The sequence below is a fragment of the Cavia porcellus genome, unplaced genomic scaffold (genome assembly GCF_034190915.1).
Source record: "Cavia porcellus strain 051 isolate PalLab524CR breed Dunkin Hartley unplaced genomic scaffold, mCavPor4.1 scaffold_16, whole genome shotgun sequence".
In the NCBI taxonomy this organism is placed as follows: domain Eukaryota; kingdom Metazoa; phylum Chordata; class Mammalia; order Rodentia; family Caviidae; genus Cavia; species Cavia porcellus.
The window spans coordinates 22,646,047-22,659,582 of NW_026947499.1; the positions used below are offsets into that span (position 1 = coordinate 22,646,047).

Sequence of the window (13,536 nt, forward strand, 5' to 3'; positions counted from 1 at the left end):
GATAAAGCTCAATCAGTGTTCAAAGACTTTCCTTACACACTATCATAATGTGATTCTGACAATAAATCTGTGGTGATAATGGGAGTAAAGAAAAAATATATGGAAATAAACTGACTTCCCTACATAGCCAAGATTCCTTCCTGAAAGTTCACCACCTCTCACGTGTTACAAACATCAAGCCACATAAAAGGGCACATCTGATCAGGGAACAGCTTCAGGTATCAGTTCACATTAGAATTCAGAAAGAACCTGAAAATACAGGGTGTGGGGGCTGGAGGCATAGCTCACTGGCAGAGTACATGCTTAAAAGGACAAAAGGCCCTGACTTTAATCCACAGAACCCAACGAACCTCAGAACCATAAGACTGAATGACTGTACTGCTATTTTAATTACAGAGAATTACATCACCTTTAATTATTCTAAAACCATGAAAATTAAGTACACCAAGATTTCAAATACAAGTCAGGCTTGGTGACACATGTCTGTAATTCTACTAGTTGAGAGGCTGAAACAGGAGGATTGCAAACTGAGGGCAGCACAGGCTATATAGCAAGTTCCAGGCCAGCCTACACTACAAAGTAAGACTCTTATCTCAAAAAAAAAAGAGTTCAAATACAATCATATTCAACAAAAATTCTGGCTAGTAAAGTGCAACATTGGACTAATCCCCAATTTTATTTGATACATTTCCATTGACCATTTTATGTGTATCCCTATGAAGCTCCCCTTTCAGTCTGAATTACACTCCAAGCACATATTTTATTTTGATTAGTTTTATCATCTATTTGCATGTTTGTCTCATTTGTGTGAAAGCTCCATAGGAATAAGAGACCTTGTCATAATCATAATCTTTGTGTTTTCTATAACTATATACCTAATAAATATTAGGTATTTAGTTTTCTATAACTATATACCTAATAAATATTAATGGTGGTTGTTCATTCTGTTTTGTTGTCTAGGGATTGAACCCAGGGCCTTCACATTGAGATACAACCCCAGCCCTTTTTTTTTTTGAGACAGGATCTTGCTAAGTCACTACTGCCCCAAGTTAGGGTCAAACTTGTGATTTTCCTGCCTCAACTTCTCAGACAGCTGGTATCATAGGCATGTAACATCATGCCCAGCTTTACTGGTTGTATTTAAATTTGTAGTCCTGGGTATATCACCTAGCTTCATTTGTCTTGTACATATGACAACATGAACTTGTATATGTTGTTGTGTATGTGCCGTGTATACCACTTCCTCAAGTTATTTCCTCAGCCAGTTTTTTATTTGTTTTGTTGGTTTTATTTATTTATTTTTTTTAATCGGTACCGGGGATCGAACTCACGACTGCCTGCTTGCAAGGCAGGTGCTTATGCCGCTGAGCTAAATCCCCAGCCCCCTGGGGGGGTTTTTTTTTGAGGCAGAGTCTATATAGCTCAGGCTGGCCTCGATCTCACCAAGTACTCCAGGATGGCCTCAAACTCACAGTGATCCTCCTGCCCCAGCCTCCTGAGTGCTAGGATTATAGACATGTGTGTCACCATGCCTGGCTTCCTCTGCCACAGTGATTCCTGTCCTCTAGTCAATAATTATCTATTCTCCTATACAAATGTTCATGCAACATCGATAGTACACAAAACATAGTGTTAACAATAGGCTGCAATTTAGCACAAGCTGTGTTTCAAATATAGCCATGCTTGGTAAATCTTTGGCCTGGTAATTATAATGGTTTCATTTATTGAACATGAGCCTGCAACTGGGCTAAATGTTTTTACATTGTTATCTTTCTGAAGCCTCCCAACATCCTATGATTTAGAAACCATTTTTATTTTATATTTTATGGGTTTTTCTTTTTTTTTTTTAAACTAAGGTCTTAATATGTAGTAATCCAGGCTGGACTTTTAGCAATCCTCCTTGCCTCAGTCTCCTGAGTGGTGGGATTACAGGTGTGTGCCACCAGATCTGGCATATTTTTTCTGTTTGACAATCTCTGCCCTCCAGAGGCTTGCACGTGTATAACAGAGAAGTAAAAACATCATAAAATACAACTTAAGGGCTTGGGGTGTACCTCAGAGGTAGGACACCCAAAGTTTGATCCCCAGCAATGCAATAGCATAAACTAAAAAATGTTTGTTGTGTTAATTCTAATTTCTGAGGTAAATAGGGTTGTTAAAACAAAAGAGAAAATTATTACCTACAAAAGAAAAAAATCCTACTATTACCTCCTATTCTACAGACTTACAGAGTCAAGAAGCTAAGACAAACTGTTGCAAAACCCTCAAATTTGCAGAGACGGTAAACTAGGGCCTCACCTGAGATCAGAGAAAGGGAGAGGCAGAACAGGTATGTGGATTCCGCTATAGTGCATGGTACTGTACTGTGTCTTGACCCTTCTTCCTAACCCTAGGAGCTAGGCAAAGGTGCTTGCTTTGATCATACCTGTTCTATGAACATATATGAAACATCTTTCTCACTGAATGTAAAAAGAGAAATAACACTTTAGTTCCTCTTATCTGCCTAAGAAATACAGAAAGGAAATTCACATACATAACAAAAAATAAACAAATCAAGCATAGTAAACACAAAAGATAAGACAATGTTCCTTTAAAGACAGAATGCAAATGCTTTTAGAAAGGGTCTGTGCCCTCAAATTCTATCCTCCTAACACTGCTTCACTCAGTTAAGTTGCCTGTCTAGCTTAGATGGCAGAGTAATTTTCAAGTGTCTGAACACAACAGAACTTCAACCAACTTGAACAAACACCCCCTCAAAAACCCAGTCAATACTGACCACTGCCCCCAAATCCTTTTTTGTGGATGACAAGTTTGTAGACCTTTGTTGTTCTCATCTTGTCGTGCAGTTTCTTTCAACTGTTACAGCCTTGGGATAGAGAAGTCATCTTGTCTCCCTGCCATTGAAACAAAAAAGGCTAGAATGTAAAACTTTTCCCTGCCTCAGTTTTGATTTTAGATCAGTGAAGATACCGGCATTGCTTAGTTGAAAGGCAAAGAGCCCAATGCTAGGATGAACTCAGTCTCCCTATTAAAAGAGCTGTAGAACAAAGAACCGCAGAATCTAGGAACTAAGGGGAATTCGGGCAGGGGTCTAGTAAAACTGTAAAAAAGATATTCTATCTCATTCCTAAAGGGAAGACTTGCAAGTGAATGGGATATTCATTATCTTGTCTCCCACGACACCAATAAAACACAAATATTACAGCGACCTTAAGATGCTAATCTATTCAATGTGTAAATAAGGGAAATGAAAGCCAAAACAAGGGACTTAACCAAGGTCACTCAGAAACTTCAAGGCATTCTCACAATTCACAAAAAATCTCCTGGAAAAAGCTAATACAAATAGGACGAAGAAAGGATTTCCTAAAACCCCCATCTGTACCAACTCTCAGCTGACCCTCCCGCCTTCATTTCACCGCTGAGGCTCAGAGAGGGTGACAGACTTGTCCGAGGTCATAGAATGGGTTTAAAATAAAGTCAGAACCCAAATCTGGGCCACAGATCCCTCCTTCAAGCTGCATCCTAAGGCGAGCCGCTCCACTCACCCTGGGCTCCGGAGCCCCGTCCAGTCTCAGCCTGGGAGGAAAAGGCCGGACTCTCACCAACTACCCAGGGCCTCCTCTGCACGCCTAACCTTAGCCCCACCCCCCGCACCTCGGCCGGTGCAGCTTCCCACCCTGAGTTCCAGACGCCGCCGGGGCAGCCCCTACCGCGTAGGGCTCACCTGAGAACGCGCGCTGCTCCGGTGGCTCCGCCCCGAGGCCCCGCCCCCTTTCCCGCCCCCGCGCCCCGGGCCGCTGCGTCTGGGTGGCCGCGCCACTTCCTCATCCGGGGCTCGCGCTGGAGGCGGGGCGTCACTGTGGCCTCTAGCACTCACTGTCCAGGTTTGTAGTTTCCCGCCAGCTGGCCAGAGGGCGGCTTCCTTGGGGAGGAAAGTTGAATGTACTACCTAGGATCTTCGTTTCCGACGTGTCACTCCCCAATAGAGAAACTGAGCGAATCTCCTTGTTCTCCCTGAGCTGTCTCCTTGTGTACAAACGACACTTGCCTGGCTTCACAGTGATAATGAGAGACGCAAAAAAGTTTTTGGAACTTTATAAAATGCGAAGGGCTGAGCATGTGACACTTAACCGTGAGGGTTCCTACTAGGAAGTACCTCTTTGTGGGTCTTTGCAAACCCAAACCGGCTTCCCAAGCAAACCCAAGACGTTGATTACTCCTAAGGTTAATGGACTTAACATCTTAGGCAGTGTAATCCTAATAGGTAATAGATACTATGGAAAGTCCCAGGTGGGAAACAGCCTATCGTTCAAACTCCTCAGAATGAAATATAAAGCATTTTCTTTCCCCATCAGTGGTGGGAGTCCAAACTAATGCCTTGCCTAAGTGCCAGGCAAGCACTCTACCTCTATAGGCTGACCCTTTATTTTTTTAAAGTTTGAGATAAGATCCTGCTATATCGCCAAATTGCTCAGTCTTAACTTGAATTTAGAATCCTCCAGCCTCAGTGCTGTGATTATAGATGTGTACCACTGCGCCCAGCTAGGTCCATGTGTCACATCAAACCATTGCTCCACTTCAAATCACAATGACAGCAACTTGTTTTACTTTTTTAATAACTTTTAACACAAGCTTCTCCATTTTTTTACGGTCTTCAGGAATCCATATGAATGTTGGCAAAAAAAAAAAAAAAAAGCGGGGTATTACATGGGAGACTTGGGTATGAGCTAAGGGAACCCCTGCAATAAAATAAGGCAAAATTTAGGCATGATTTTAATTAGAATTCGTGCTAAGTTAAATAAGTAATTGTGAGGCACTTTTATTTTTTGCACTGGAATTGAATCCAAGGTTTCATAAATGTCAGGCAAATGCTCTACATGCTACATGCTACATCTGCAGCCACCCCACCGCGACCCAGGCTTTTTGAGATACCTAGGCTGTAGGCTGACCCAGAACTCCTGAGTTTAAGCAGTCCTCTTGCCTTGGCCCGCCTGGCAGTTGAGACTGCAGACAGAAAGGCACTAGACTTGTGAAAAGAAAACCCGGGGGCAGGGGATGTAACTCAGTAGAATACTGGCCTGGCATGCCTGTGGCCCTGTATTAGATCCCCAGCACAGCAAAGAAAAGAAAAGGCATGCCAGGCAATTGTGGTACTGCACCCTGTACTGTCAGTTACAAGTAAGTCTCCCACTTAGCAACATTCGAGTGAGTTGGGAACAAATCACCAAAGTAGCTCCGTGTGTCTGCTGGACATAGTCACAGTTGTGCTGCTATGTGCTTACTATATAGTGCCAAATATAGTATAGTATAGTATAGTGTACAGTACTCAATCAATCAGAGCCCAGGATGTCTGGAAGCATGAGGGAAAACTTAACATTGTATATTTGTGTCAAAGGTGTGTAAGACTCACTTTGTCTGATTTGCAAATTAGTCCAATTTAGAAACCTCCTAGAAAGAATCTCCATTGGGGCTGGGGATTTAGCTCAGTGGCATAAGCACCTGCCTTGCAAGCAGGCAGTCGTGAGTTCAATCCCCGGTACTGATAAAAATGAAAAAGACAAAAAAAAAAGAAAGAATCTCCATTGTAAATCAGGGATTTATTTGTACTTGGGAGAGTAAGTTGGGAGGGATTGCACATTGGAGGCCTGTTTTGGGGAACTTATCCAGGCCGGTCTCAAAAAAATTTTAAAAATGGAGAGAGGGTGCTGGGGATGTAGCTGAGTGGAAGAGTAAGTTTTCTAGTATGTACCAAACTCTATAGTCTATCTGGGTTTCATCCCAGTAAAACACATGCGCGCGCGCACACACACACACACACACACACACATACAAAGCAGGGATTGCAGGGGAGACAGAGATGAAAATTGTACATAATTAAATGTACATAAAATTGTATGTAACTAAAAACCGTATTTTTTTTCTTTTTTAAAACAGGATTTCTCTTTGTGATTCATGAGGGCTTTGAACTCACTATTTTAGCCCAGGCAAGCCTTGAACTTGTGATCCTTCTAACTCAGCCTTCCAAGTGCTGGGATTATAGGTATGTGTCACCATGCCTGGCTTACAGAATTTTTGTTTATGATTCAACAAATTAAACCCAGGACCTTGCACATGCTGAGCAAGCACTCTGCCACTGAGCTACATCCCAACCCACAGTGTTTTTGGTTTGTTTGTTAAGACAGTGTCTTGCTATGTAGTTCAGGCTGGCCTTAAACTCATTATATAGCCCAGGCTGATCTCAAACTTGCAGTGATCCTCTTACCTTCGCCTCCCAAATTCTGGAATTATAGACATGCACCATGATGCCCAACCATAGATTTTTTTTTTGAAGGATAAAATGTTATATTGTGCCAGATCTATGCCTCAAATTTTTTTTAAGCAACAGTAGTTGGTGGGAAGTTTTCCATTCTAGAGGAGGCTAACATGATTCTCTCTTTTGGCCTCAGAGGAGTCTAATTCTTCTGAGAGATGTCCATAGTTGGTGTTGTATCTTGGAAATATAAGCATTTTACTTCTGAATTTGATAACTCTCATTTCTAAAGCTTCAAAGCTTTGAACATTTTCCTTAAGCATCTAAAGGTTAGGGAACATGGATAGACCCCAGATGGGGACCCAAAAGATTTGCTTCTGTAAACACTGTACTACACTGTATCTGCTTTTTGTTTGGGGGGGGGGACCAGGGATCGAACTCATGACCTCACGCTTGCCAGCAAGACACTTATGCCACTGAGTTAAATCCCCAACCCAAATCATCTGTTTTTTTACTGTGTGGTTCTACCTGAGATAATTCTCTTGTTTTTAAATTTCATCCTGCCAAATGGAAATAAAAGTATGTCTTTTCTCCTTCATAACATACCTCAGGGCCAAATGAGGTAAGAGACATATAAAATCAAGTGTTTGAAATTAACAGTGTGTGGTTAGGGCTGTGCTCGGTGATTAGGAAAATAACTCAGTTTTAGGGGCTGGGGATTTAGCTCAGTGGCATAAGCGCCTGCCTTGCAAGCAGGCAGTTGTCAGTTCGATTCCTGGTACCGATAAAAAACAAAAAAGAAAAAAAAAAAAAAAGAAAATAACTCGGTTTTTGCCTTGCATGCTGATGGCCCTGGTCTCATTCCCAGAGTGGGGAGTAGGAAGAGGATGAATACAAATTAAAAGACCTCCAAATCATCAAAAAGAACACACTTCATGACTAAGAAGGATTCATTCCAGGAATGGAAGGATTGTTCAAAATATGCAAAGCAATAAATATAACACATAAATAAAAACAAAGGCAAAAATCATAAGATCTTACTTGATATAAAAAAGCCTTTGATCAAAATCAAACATCCATTCATAAGAACCCTGAAAAAATAGCTCTAGGTAGACTTTATCTCAATCTCTTGAAAGCCATTAATGATAAACCAACTGTCTACATATTAAATGAGGGAAAACTAAACCCTTTCCTTTAAAATCAAGAGATCACCACTCCTGTTTAACATAGTACTTGAAACATTAACCAGGGCAATCATGCATGAGGAATAAAAGGGATATGTATAGGAAATGAAGTTAAATTATCACTATTTGCAGATAACATGATCCTCTACATAGAAGACCTTCCAAAAATCCACTAAAAGACTCCTAGAATTAAACAAACCAAGAATTGTACCAGGATACAAATCAGGAATGCACAAAAATCAATAGTATTCTTGTATAGCAATAATGAACTCACTCAGAAAGAAATTAGGAAAAAATATATTCACAATAGCACAAGAAAATTTAAATACTTAGGATTTTCCCTAACAAAGGAAATGAAAGACCTTTACAATGAAAACTAGTAATCTGGAAAAGGATATTGAAGAGGACATCAGAAAATCTGTTCCTGGAGAGGCAGAACCAACATTGTCAAAATGGACATACTTCCAAAATTGATATGTAGATTTAAAACAATTCCAGTTAAAATATCAATAATATTCCTCACATGACTAAATAAAATAATTCTGAAATTTACATGAAACCAGAAGAGACTCAGAATAGCAAAACAATTTTGCACAACAAGAGCAAAGCGTGAGGCATCACAATCTTAGAGTTCAAATTATATTACAAAACTACAGTGATAAAAACATCATGGTCCCTGGCACAGGCCAGGAGGAGAACCAGTGCTCCTGAGATCTGGCCATAGTGGAACTTAGGCAGCTTATTTGCCTGCCCTCTTGGTAAGCGCCCCTGGCACAGGCCAGGAGGAGAACCAGCGGCTCCTGTGAGCCTACCAGAGCATGGGCTGAGAATCAAACACACATCCCACTACACCCCACACCCCCTAGTAGCAACTGGGAATAGATGTCACAGCATCTCTTGGATGACCATATGCAATGTAGCAAATATGGGGGATTTCCTTCTATCTTCTGTTTGAAGGCAAGGTTGTTTTCATCGTTATGTTTGATGTTTTTTTGCTCTATTCGACACTCTCTTTCAATTGGTTTTATAATGTTCTTTTTTTAATTTGATTTCACTATAACTAATTGACCAGACAACTATTGTGAAGATAACAAGATATAGTATAGTACCTATTACTACTATCCCAGTATCCTGCTGTGAAGTTCTCTACCAATTTCACTGCATTGTCTCGATTGGCTTTATTCTGTTGTATTTTTACTACCTTTATATTAAAATTTTAAAAACTCATGGTATTGGGATGGAAATAGACAGGTGGATTAATAGAATAGAATGGAGGATGCAGAAACAACCACAAGCACATTTGACCATGTGGTCTTTGTAAAAGGGGCCAAGAACATATGCTGGAGGAAAGGTAGCCTCTTTAACAAATATGCTGAGAAAGCTGGCTATCTACATGCAGAAGATGAAATCTAAACCTATGTCTCTCACCGTGTACTAAACCAATGCTAAAATGGATCAAAGATCTAAAATTGAGACAAAAACACTTAATTTGCTAGAAAGTAAAATAGGTAACTTTTGAAGACGCAGGCAAGAACTTTCTCAACAAAATTCAATTTCACAAGAAAGAACAAATGGGGTGATAGCAAATCATTAGATCAAGACTCGACAAATAGGATTATATCAAGCTAAAAAGCTTCTGGACAGCAAAGAAAGCAACAATCAACAGAGTGAAAAGACAAAAAAAAAATTGCAATCTATTCCTTTCAGTGAGGACTAACATCTAGAATATATAAAGAACTCAAAACAAATTACGCCACCTGAAATAAAGACTCAATCAAAGAACGGGCAACTGAAATGAATACACTTCTCATAAGAAGTACAAATGGCCAATAGATACATGAAAAAATATTCAACATCCCTGTCCATTAGAGCAATGCACATTAAAACACCAAGATTCCATCTTACTCTGGAGAGAAATGGCTATCATCAAGCCATCAAATAGTAACAAATATTAGCAATTTGGGGAGAAAAAATCATTCTAGATTGTTGGTGGGAATGTAAACTTGTATAGTCACCGTGGAAATCAGTATAGAGATGCCTCAAAACACTGAAGCTAGAAATTCCACTTGACCCAACTATTCCACTTCTGGGTATTTTCCTGAAAGAGTTAAAGATGTCATATTACAGTTTGCACTTCCATGTTAATAGCAGCATTCACTAGACTCCAAGAAGCAACAAATTTCTATTTTTATCATTTATCTATGTGATTTGGGGGAAATGGATTGCATTTTTTAACATCCTCAATTCCCTTCTGGGGTTTTTTCTTCAGATGTCTGCTAGACACTGTGTTAGGCGCTATAAGGCAGAGGTGGAAAGGAACAGATGGTAAAAAAATCAAGTGATGAAACATTTCCATCTAGTATTAAATCGGTGAAGAAATGAAAATAAAGCGTTGTAACCAATTAGGAGCAGAGGTATCATTTAGATTTAGGGTCGGTGTTATTAGAGGTTAGTGATATGACTTATAATACTTATTCCATTTATTAGAAGGCCTCTTGAGCTTCCAGAGTGGAAGCAGGAGTGCCTCCTAGAACAGCGCACGTCCAGATCAGAAAAATAGGGAGTAAACAGGATTGTTAGCAAAGGAACTGGACCCTGGGCCTCAGTGTTAGCCCAACCCAAGGTGTGTTTCCTTTAAGAGTCTGAACCACAGGGGCGGGGTGAAGGGCTGCTGTGGTTAGCGGAGGGCGGGAGGTCCCTCGTGGGAAGAGCTTCCCCTTGGAGTGCGCGCGCGCGTGCGCGCGCGTGCGGTCCGGGGGCGGTATTTGGGCAACTCCGCATGGCTGAGTCGGGCCCCGGATGAGGAAGTGCGGGAGGACCATAGAGACGGAGAGGCGGTAGTGGCCGGAGCGCCCACGGGCTTTGGGCTTCGTAGGCTCAGGTAGAGTTGGCGGCGATCGGGCTGCGTCTGCAGAGACCAAGCTGGAGGGGCAAGCGCAGGCCGCGGAGCAGGTCTCAGGGTAAGAGCCTAGGGGTCAGAAGGCTTCCGGCATAGCTGGCTGGCTCCGCAAAACCCTGATGGGACCCTCCGTCGGGCGGTGCTGGCTAAAGGGGAGCCCATTGGCGCCCCCCCCCCTCCGGGGGCGAGGAAGGGAACGGAGGCTGCGCTGTTGCGGGCGGCAGAACGACCCATAGAGAGGCAGACCAGGCCTCTCCTCGCTAGGGGAAAACGGGTTCTCCAAATCCAACGTCGGTGGAGACTCCTACATCAATCGGCAGGGGACCCACAACTTCTTGTGGAGGAAGACGCTCCTTGTTGTGGGCTTGAGCTCTTTGGCTCTTGACCATCTTTTAGCGGGAGAGAGACTCTCCCAGGATGCGACAGGGAATTCTGAACTTACGCATTAGGGATATCTCCCGAGTGAGATGACCTCCACCACCACCAGTTTGATCCGCGCCCTGCAGGTGAAGAGGGAAACCGAACTTGTCTAGAAGTGACAGAGGCGATCTTCCTTCACCCTAAAAATAGAATTACAGTGCCTTTCCCCCTTCCTTTTTCACCGTTACCCGAAGATGTAGGAAAAACACTGACTTTAAGGCATTAAAAGGCAGCAGGGCCCCCGCCACGCCGTCATGTCCCTCACTTTTCTTCTTTCAGGTCTCTTGATGTGCAGTGGATTTCTTTTCCCTTACACAATTTTAAGAGCGTGACTTTTGAAGTGCAATAGTTTCAAGCTTGTATTTTCCACGTAACATCTTTGTGACCTTGGTTCATGATTTGACTTCTCATTGACCCATCTGTAATTTGAGAACTCTTAGAATGGTTGAGGGCTGAGGGAGAATTTATGTAAATGCTTAGTACATAGTAAGTTTTGGTAAGTTGTGTCTGGTAACTTTTTAAGAAAGAAAACTTACCTTGCACAAAGCAGCAGCAGATGTTTTTGTGCATGCTGACCCCTCACTCCCAGTCCAAAATAACAAGTGTTCAGTGTATCCTTTCTGCAGAAAAGGAAGACTTTCGCACCCTAGGGAGGAGAAAAAGACACTCTTAGATTCTGTCAGATTCTGTTCCCCAAATTAATAAAAAGGACCTCACTGAAAATAATCAGGAAAAAAGGTTTGGGGAGGAGGTCAGCACTCGTAAGAGGAAGCAACATCAGATGCCAGAAGTCAGCCTTTCCTTTGTCCACTGAACCTATTATTTCTTACTGGTTAGAGATGATCTTTCCCATTCCCCCTGCTTGCTCTTGTGACAAAAAAAGAACTTCCGTCTATTTACACAACCTCCTCTACATGCACCACCCAAGAGAATGATTCTGACTTTTTTTTTGCTCTCCCAAAGAAAAATAAAGACTACCTTTAAAGAAAGGACTCAGTTTTACCTATATAGACTGATGCAGAAGGTTTCATTTCTGCTCTCCCACTGAAAAAGAGGAAAATCTTTTATTCAAGGAGCCTTTGTGAGTAGAAATCAGGAGCATTTCACTGTTTCATTCCCTGTGTGGAGACAGAGGGGTCCTTTTTCTGCATGCTAATAAAGGGAGGAAAAGGGAAACAGTTCTTGATGCTTTTGAGATTTCCTGTACATGTTGAAGAGCTGGGCCCTATTTAATATATATGCTTCTCTGTCTTGCTTTCAATTTGTCTTGAGATTGTATTAAAAGATTTTTTTTTCTCTCCCTCAAGAGGAGGCCCCTTCTTTGCTCATGGAGGGATCGGCTACAGTGACTGAATTTTTGGAAAAGAAAGCCCCCTTTTCAAGGTGAAAGGAGTATTGGGAACTTCTGAGGGCCTGATCATTATTGTGAGTATTGTTCCTTAACACACAAGCATGGCAGCGCCTGGTGTTATTAACAGCCCCTTCATTGGAATTAAAGGGAGACCTTCATTCAGTCTTGGAATTATTGGGGCACATGGTTTTCTGTTTTCTTTGTTCCTTTCTTTGATTCCCCCCCCCCCTAATTTTTGCTGTATTACTGTAAATTTTTTTTCCTATGGAACATTTGTTTTGGAGAGAGTTGAATGACAAGTAATTGCCATTTGGTCAGGTTTTTAGTATTACAAAATACCCTAATGAGTTGAGAACTGAAATGTTAATTCTTCACTGTTTTTATTTTTTATTATCATGGTTTTTTTTTGTTTGTTTTGTTTTGTTTTTAAGATTTACTGGGGTAGCATAGGAATTAACACTGCCTAATAACTACCTGAAGGTACACTTACAAGCATGGGGGGGAGGTTGTTTTTGTATGTAAAGTGTTCTTAAGCTACCTCAGTTTGTCTAAGCTCTGTACTCCTATTGTTGGTGTCTGTAGGTGTTCTTTGCTGAAACAAAGAAAAAGAAAAGTTATCATTTAGAGCCTTGGGGGCTTTAAGGTTTTCAGCATTCTTTGTGATTATTTTGCCTAACTTGTTCATTTTGGAGGGTGGGGGACAAATCCAGGAAAGTTCACTTAACTTTCACTTAACATGCTGGAGGCTGTGTGGTTAGTGAATGGAATCAGAATAGGGACCTTGGACTCTTGACATGGAGACCTGCTGTGAGTCTGCTGTCTTTACTGCTTTTGCATTTGAAACAGTGATCAGGAGATAATTTTTTTTCTTAAACTCAATTTCTTTTTTTTCTTTTTTCTTTTTTTTTTTTTTTTATCGGTACTGGGGATCAAACTCACGACTGCCTGCTTGCAAGGCAGGCGCTTATGCCGCTGCGCTAAATCCCCAGCCCCTAATAATTTCTTTTATTAGAATAATTTTGTTACATATTTTGTATAAACATTAGGGTTTTTTTGGACTAAATCCATTCCCTAAATGATGTAGTATTCATTTGTGTTATGATAAAGATGACAAGCCAGTAGCAGCTGGCAAGAGTCATTCTTAAATCAGTGATTTGTTTTTTGCTTAGACCTCAAACTAGGTAATGATCTGATGTCCTTACCCAGTGGGTTGATTGTAAGTCATTAGGAAGGATTAAGCTGTTAATAAATCTCTGTTCATATTTTATAAGCATGTGTACTTTTTTCTTTTACTTTAGTTTTGTTTTAACATTTTTTGGTTTGGTTTTTGTTTCTTGTTTTAATACTTTTAAAGCTTTGATGGTTGAAGCAGAAGACTGATAATTGGAGAGATTCTGGTAAGATAGAGAGATAAAACATTGTTTTTTTTTTT

At 41.1% G+C, this 13,536-nt stretch overlaps 2 protein-coding genes and 1 long non-coding RNA gene across 18 annotated transcripts in view; 1 reads left to right on the plus strand and 2 right to left on the minus strand.

Moving 5' to 3' along the window:
• Depdc5 (DEP domain containing 5, GATOR1 subcomplex subunit) overlaps positions 1-3,793 on the minus strand; it is a 120,299-nt gene extending 116,506 nt beyond the window's left edge. For 10 of the 14 annotated variants that reach the window (XM_063225906.1, XM_063225904.1, XM_063225902.1 and 7 more), the window contains exons 1-2: positions 3,725-3,792; positions 2,777-2,894 (exon numbers count right to left, since the gene is read on the minus strand). In XM_063225906.1, coding sequence (XP_063081976.1) covers positions 2,777-2,834 — 58 coding nt within the window. In that variant the 5' untranslated portion in view covers positions 2,835-2,894; positions 3,725-3,792. Of the gene's footprint in view, positions 1-2,776; positions 2,895-3,545; positions 3,695-3,724 lie in introns of those variants that run through there. The other 4 variants (XM_063225897.1, XM_063225895.1, XM_063225893.1 and 1 more) reach the window with 2 other exon arrangements.
• A 5,820-nt stretch (positions 3,794-9,613) lies between these two features.
• LOC134470673 (uncharacterized) lies at positions 9,614-11,149 on the minus strand. The gene is made up of 2 exons (XR_010039716.1): positions 10,967-11,149; positions 9,614-10,833 (listed from the first exon to the last, which is right to left on the minus strand). It is a non-coding gene; the product is annotated as an uncharacterized LOC134470673 (long non-coding RNA).
• The window catches only part of Prr14l (proline rich 14 like), a 68,792-nt gene continuing 65,441 nt past the window's right edge, over positions 10,186-13,536 (plus strand). For 2 of the 3 annotated variants that reach the window (XM_013141841.3, XM_003478292.5), the window contains exons 1-2: positions 10,187-10,394; positions 12,061-12,178. The gene's annotated coding sequence lies outside the window, so the exon portion shown is untranslated. Of the gene's footprint in view, positions 10,395-12,060; positions 12,179-13,536 lie in introns of all 3 variants that reach the window. The other variant, XR_010039715.1, reaches the window with a different exon arrangement.